The 7,500-nt window shown below is 44.2% G+C and overlaps 1 protein-coding gene across 1 annotated transcript; it reads right to left on the reverse strand.

Annotated features, from left to right (window-relative positions):
* Nucleotides 1–4,271: 4,271 nt before the first annotated feature.
* Nucleotides 4,272–4,802, reverse strand: LOC129407729 (thyroid transcription factor 1-like; the record flags this gene model as incomplete). The annotated part of the gene is made up of 1 exon (XM_055149733.1): nucleotides 4,272–4,802. A coding segment is annotated over one exon (531 nt), but the record flags the coding sequence as incomplete, so codon positions are not given.
* Between the last annotated feature and the right edge of the window lie 2,698 nt (nucleotides 4,803–7,500).

A 7,500-nucleotide genomic window follows, 5' to 3' on the forward strand; every position in this document is an offset into this window, starting at 1 on the left:
GGATCAGTAAATCTTCAACAACAGAGTGAAAAGGATGAACCGTCATTAAATGGTCTATTTTCAAACTTTTTTTCACAAATAAACGGCGCGGGACTTTAAAGGAAACCGAGAGGCGTCACAGCAAACGCAAACGCCGCAACAAATACGACGACACAACAAAAAGCCACAACACAACGGAAATGACTGCGGGACTGTGTTTTAATGCAAACGCCGCAACACAAACTAAAAAGACGCAACAAATTAAAAAGACGCAACACATAAAAAAAAGCCACAACAAACCAAAAAAGCCACAACAGAAATGACGGCGGGACTCTATTTTAATGCAAACGCCGCAACAAATACAAACGCCGCAACACATTAAAAAGTCGCAACATATTAAAAAAACGCAACAAACCAAAAAAAGCCACAAACCAAAAAAGCCACAACAAACCAAAAAAAAAAGACAACAAACCAAAAAAGCCACAACAGAAATGACCGCGGAACTATTTTAATGCAAACGCCGCAATAGAGTCCCGCGGTCATTTCTGTTGTGGCTTTTTTTGGTTTGTTTGAGGCTTTTTTTGGTTTGTTGTGGCTTTTTGTTGTGTTGTCGCATTTGTATTTGTTGCAGCGTTTGCATTAAAATAAATGCCGCAACACATTAAAAAGCCACAACGGAAATGACCGCGGGACTCTATTTTCCGACGGACCGATCAAGCGGCAAGTGAAGAAGAACTACAACGTGAAAAGTAAAGGAACGGAGAAGTTGGAAATGTAAGTATGCAAGTAATCGTAAGTAAATGTAGGCGTTTGCATTAAAATAAATGCAGCAACAGATTTAAAAAGCCACAACGGAAGTGACCACACGACTCTATTTCGAAAGTAAAGGAACGGAGAAGTCGGAAACGTAAGTAAAAGTAATTTATTGTTTTATCATTATTTGTTTCACGTTGTAGTTCTTCTTCTTCACTTGCCACTTGATCGATCCGTCGGAAAATAGAGTCCCGCGGTCACTTCCGTTGTGGCTTTTTTTTGGTTTGTTGTGGCTTTTTGTTGTGTTGTCGCATTTGCATTTGTTGCGGCGTTTGCATTAAAATAAATGCCGCAACACATTGAAAAGCCACAACACATTAAAAAGTTTTATTATTATTATTCGTTTCACGTTGTAGTTCTTCTTCTTCACTTGCCGCTTGATCGGTCCGTCGGAAAATAGTCCCGTGGTCACTTCTGTTGTGGCTTTTTAATGTGTTGTTGCATTTGCGTTTTTATTGCGGTGTTTGCATTAAAAGAGTCCCGCGGTCATTTCCGTCGACTTTTTTTGGTTTGTTGTGGCTTTTTGTTGTGTTGTCGCATTTGTATTTGTTGTGGCATTTGCATTAAAATAAAAGCCACAACACATTGAAAAGCCACAACACATTGAAAAGCCACAACACATTGAAAAGCCACAACACACTAAAAAACCATGTTGTAGTTCTTTTTCTTCACTTGCCTCTTGATCGGTCCGTCAGAAAATAGAGTCCCGCCGTCATTTCCGTTGTGGCTTTTTAATGTGTTGTGGCATTTGCGTTTGTGTTGTGGCTTTTGTATTTGTAACACACACATGAAAACTCTCACTTGTTTAAACTGACAATAAATGAGTTTCTTCTACGAGTGACTCTGGACGACAAAACACAACAGTTTTGTTTCCGATTGTCGCGCGGGATTTTTCTTCTGGTCACGTGACGACGACGAGTTCGCGACGTCACTTTTCCAAAAGCTGCGGTTTGTTTGTTTTTTCGTACGACAACACGACGCCGGCGTTTTCACATTTCTCCACATTTCTGGAACCCGTTTTCGCCTTCACTGGAAACGCCGGCTCCGTTTGAACGAAAGACCAAAACGAATAAAAATTTCAGTTTAGAAAAAAATGTTTCCAAAAACGTCGTCGTGCGGAGACCAACACGATGTTTCTTCTGCCTCTGAAGTGACGATGGGTTTTTGACTCGAGTCGCGTCTGTGAATTCATAATCGTAACAATAAATGTTCGTTTGGAGATTTGTGATTCTTTGTCGTAACTTTTACAATTTGTTTTCTGATGGATAAAATAAACACAACTTGTTTTATCAGGATTCCCACGGTTCATGGAAAAGTTATAAAATTTGAGTCTTTCCCTTCGTTTTCCGATTATTTCTGAATGTTTTTTGTTTAAAAGAGACGACAATAAAAGCACTGACAGGATTTAGAAATGTTCAAAAACTATAATCATAAACCATAAAGTGAGTGGAAAGAGTTAAACATTTCAGATTTAATTTTAAAAGTCTGATCAGTTTTACACATGTTGGTGCTGGAAAGTCATGGAAAATTCACTTTGGGTCATGAAAAAGTCACGGAAAAGAGCGGGAACCCTGTTTTATGTTCGACTGGATTTGTTTGAGAGTTTAGATATTTATTTTATCTGCTCAGATTTTTCTCGTGCGCTTGAATATTTCAGAGTTTTTCTCGTTCACTTTCGTCTCGCGGTTTCACCTTCACCTTCCACCTCCTCCAGCTGAAGAGACACAAACGCCAACGGAGAAAAAGCACAAGACGTTTAGTTTGACTCAAACTTTTGAAAACCTCATGGGAAGAAAAGACTCAGATTCTGAAACACAAAACCGACTCCTGTGAGGTTTAAGTCCAGTTCTGATGTTTGTTCTCTTCTCGTCACAGTTCTGGTTTTGTTTGAGTAACGACGAGATTCCAGCAACTCCAGTTCTGAAATGATCTAGTGAAGATGTGTGGAGTTTAAAAACACAGTGGAGCAGCAGAATTAAACAAAACACAACTCCAGCTCTGTTTGTGATGAAGAAATGTTAGAAAATAGATCAGAAATTAGAGTAAGATGAGCTTTTTCACACGAGTAAAATCAAATTCAAGTTTAGATTTTGAGCTTTAAAATCACAATTATTCACAAACTAAATGATCTCGAAACTTTTCCGTCTCCGGGTCTGCGGAGTTCAGAGGGTTTTTATTTATTTTTTGATCCATAAATTAAATTCGTCCAGATTCATTGATTATTTTTTGTTTTTCTAATATTTTTGGCAAAATGATTCAACTCAAACATTCACAAACACATTTAAATCTGTCCACTGCACTTTTCTTTAATTCAATAAAATAGTTTTTGGTTTGGAAATTCACAATAAAAGCACAGAATCCATTTTTGTTTTTGTCGCTTATTTTCATTGAATTTAACTTCGAGCAGTGAAACAAACTCTGATCTGTTTGGTCAAATTGATGCAGGTTTTGGTTTTTGTAATTTAAACTTTTTTTTTAATGAAATTGACGCAACAGAACAAGAAAATGTACAAAAAAAAGTTTATTCAAAATGGAGGACAAATGATCTGCGGCTCAGTTTGACTCCGCGTAGAGGTTTTATTTTTTTTAATTTTAGCAGCAAATTTAAACGGGAAAAAAACAAAGTCAAAGCCCGAAATAAAAATGTTTAAAGCTCCAGGGCCAAAGCTGCTCCCGGAGGCCGGACACGGGCTCACTGAGAGGAGGAACCGCGGGACGGGCCGGGGTCCGGGGACGGTCCGGGTTCGGTGCAGCAGAGGCCCGCGCCCCCCCCCCCCCCCCCGGGACACGGACAAACTGAGCCTCTGAGGAGTTTTTCTGTGAATCTGAACTGAATAAAACATTTGATGAGCAGAGCTGAACTTTACGCAGCGTCACGGTTTATTTTACTAAAATAAAACCGTTTAAACTGATTTAAAGGAAACAAAAGGACTAAATAAATCTGAGCGGGAACAAACTCGTGTCTCTGTCCGTTTGGAAAATTCATCCATATTTACATTTTAATAAATCTGTAAAAAACAAATCCTGTGCGCGGCCCTCGCGCTCCTCACGGACCGGGTCTGGTCCGGGTCTGGTCCGGGTCTGGTCCGGGTCTGGGGGTCTGGACCGGGTCTGGGTCATGTTAAAGTTCACGGACCTCGGGTTTTATAAAACTGATGAGAAAAATAAAAGTTTTTTTCTTTTGATCGGTGAAAGTTTGTGTAGTGACTCCGCGGTCTGCGCCTCTGACCCGGTGTGACCCGCGCGCCTCTGGTCCAGGGCCCACATGTCACTGTAGAACCGAACCTTCCAGAACCTTCCGGGTTTTGTTGGGAGTTTGTGGTTTTATTTTTATTTTCATGTTTCACGTCCTGAAGAAAAAACAAAACATCCAGAGTCTGAGACTCAGTCCGGACCGTGCGGGACCTGCCCCCGAGTCCCCCGAGTCCCGCAGTGTCCCGGGTCATGGTCCAATGTCCCGGTCCCGGTTCTAGAAGGTTCTACCAGGTTCTCCCGTACAGCAGGTTGGATCCGTGGATCACGTTGTTTGCGTACGTCTCGATCAGCGCCGCGTCCGCGTGCGTCATGTGCGCGTGCAGCGGCGGGCTCGGGGACACGTCCTCGTGCTCCTCCGCGGACAGGTGCACGTGCTGCTGCTGTTGGGCGCTCGCGCGTCCCGGGGCCGCGGGGGCGGGAGTCTTTTTGAGCGCGTGCGCGGGCTCCGGGTCCGAGTCTCGCGCGCTCTTGTCTTTGGCCGCGCGCTTGAGTTTGTATCGATGGTTCTGGAACCAGATCTTGACCTGGTTCGGGCTCAGGTGGATGAGTCCCGCCAGGTGCTCGCGCTCCGGCGCGGACAGGTACCGCTGCTCTTTGAAGCGCCGCTCCAGCGCGTGCACCTGCGCCTGAGAGAAGAGCACGCGCCGCTTCCGCCGAGGGGCCGCGTGCAGAGCCAGGACCGCGGCTTTTCCAGAACCTTCCACCGCCGACACGTGCTCCAGGCCCGACAGGTGCTCCAGGCCCGACAGGTGCTCCAGTCCTGACAGGTGCACCACCCCCGGGACAGGGACAGAGACCGGGACCGAGGAAGAGACCGACGAAGAAGAAGAACAAGAGCCCACGAGCCTCGAGACTGAGAGACACAGACACACACAGACAGACACACGAGGACACAGACACACGAGGACACAGACACACGAGGACACAGACACACAGACACAGACACAGACACACGAGGACACAGACACACGAGGACACAGACACACAGACACACACGAGGACACAGACACACGAGGACACAGACACACACAGACACAGACACAGAGACACAGAGAGACACAGAGACAGAGTTAGTTTTGTTCTAAAGTGTTTAAAGTTTTCTTAAATTTCTGGAGTTTTCTAAACTGCCTGTTTCAAACTTTTCCAAACTGTTTTAAAGTTTTTCTAAAGTTTCTGTTTTAAACTTTTTGACTCTGAGTCAAAACTTTGAACCTGTAGATTTTCACATTTGTCCCAAAGCGCGTGGAGCCAAAAGTCACGGAGGAAACTCAGGCCCGAAACTCCGAACTAAAATCACAGAACCTGCTCTGACTCGGACCCGAGGGACCCGAGGGACCCGAGGCTCGTGACTTCAGGTCAAATAAAAATCACCAAACCCGGAGCCTCAGAGTCAGACTCAGTTTTTCTGGTGAGATGAAGATGAATTAGATTTTGTTTGTAGTTGTAGATTTTATTTTCAGATTTTATTTTAAAACCTAAAACTGAACTTGTCCTGATCCACAGAAAAATCCTGCTGCTTCTTAAAACAACAAATAAAAATAATCAGATTTGTGCTTGTTTTAAATTATTAAAGTTTTTTCACCCAAGAAATGTGATAAAAGAATCACAAAAATGGAAATTTCTAAACTGAAAATAAAATAATAATCATTTTATTATTGGATCATTTGGAACAGTTCAGTTTTTATTGATCAGATTTCACAGGTTTTATTTTCTTAAATATTTGATTTAATTTGTCCGGAGGCTCCTGAACACAACACGACTAAAAAATAAAAATAAAAATAAAACTCTTTGTTCTAAATGTCGCAGCATAAACTTTCACTCGTTTCTCCTGATTCTGAAATAAAACAATCAGAATTAAAAACATATTTATATAAATTCTGAACAAATATTTAAAAACACAAACTATAAAAACACGAGTCCTTTTGTGTCGTTTTAGTTTAAATTAAATAAATCTCTTGAATGATTCTAAACGAAATATTTACGACCCGCGCGGTGAAACGTTCATTATTTTAGACTCAGAGTTTATTTTATTTTATTTTAATCTGACCTTTTTTAGTTTAGTCTGTTTTTTTTTTTTTAATTTAAAGTGAAGTTCGTTCAGAACGATTCGGCTCTCGGTCGTTCGGACTCACTTGTGGAGTATCGGGGCTCGGGGCCGTACCAGGCCGCTCCGGTCCTGGGGTCCGGGTACTGCAGCTCCCCCACGGCCGCGGACAGCTGCCCCACGCCGGGGGAGAGGTGGAAGGCCGGGGCGCCGGGGGCCGGGGCCGGGGCGGGGGCTCCGGGGGCCGGGGCGGGGGCTCCGGGCCCGGGCAGGTGGTGGTGGTGCAGGTCCGCGGGGGGGGCAGGTGGTGGTGGTGGTGATGATGATGATGGTGGTGGAGGTGAGGCGGGGGCTGCGGGGGCCGGTACGTCCCGAGCCCCGCGGCGGCGGCCTCCGGGGCTCCGTAGCGCCGGTATCCGTCCTCCATGGGGCTCAGGATGTCACACACCGAGAACGGAGTGGAGTGTTTCGGGCTCAGGGACATGGTCCACCCCGCGTCCACGATCCAGTCCCTCCCGCCGGGCGTCCGCGCGCCTCTGTCCCGCCTGGAGCGCGTGTCCACGGCCTTATCCCCGCGCACGCCCCGGGGGCGGAGCCTCGTACCCCGTTTAACCACAGACTCAGACTAAAGAAGAACATGGACTGTGTGAAAGAAAAACACACCGGGAAGTTTGGACTAAACCAGGACTAAACCAGGACTAAACCAGGACTAACCAGGACTAAACCAGGTCTAAACCAGGACTAAACCAGGACTAAACCAGGTCTAAACCAGGTCTAAACCAGGACTAAACCAGGACTAAACCAGGAAACCAGACTAAACCAGGACTAAACCAGGACTAAACCAGGACTAAACCAGGACTAAACCAGGACTAAACCAGGTCCATGGGCAAAAATGAGACAAAAAAGGGGGACAAACGGGAATTGAATGGAAGTAAAATTGGAGATAAACGGGAGATAAACGGGGACTGTGGGGCAGATTCTCTTTCAGTTTGATTCCTCGAGTTCTTGTCAAATTTCAATAAACCAAACAGACTCTTTTTATCAGCTCTTCTTCTGAGACTGTCCAGTGTGACGCTGACCGAGGCACTGCTCTGTCTGCATCTGTTTGATTTGGTCACTTTAGATTTAGTTTTACAGATTTGAGACTCGTCACGTTTCACTCAAACTCAAATACAGATGAAGTGTCCAGAGCTGCACCGTTTAGTTTCATTAATAATTTAATAATTTATTCATCATGATCGGATAAAACACACAATAAATATGAATTATATTTAAAAAACACAATTCTCCAAGAGCAGAAACTAAAACTGATAAACAGTTTAGAGTTTAGAGTTTAGAGTTTATTCAGACCTTTAGTTCCTTTAGTTCAGGGCAGATCAGGAAACTCCACGACTGAACTGATCCAGATG

Source organism: Boleophthalmus pectinirostris, unplaced genomic scaffold, assembly GCF_026225935.1.
Source record: "Boleophthalmus pectinirostris isolate CB_2022bp ecotype Guang Dong unplaced genomic scaffold, ASM2622593v1 HiC_scaffold_13, whole genome shotgun sequence".
Classification (NCBI taxonomy): Eukaryota; Metazoa; Chordata; class Actinopteri; order Gobiiformes; family Gobiidae; genus Boleophthalmus; species Boleophthalmus pectinirostris.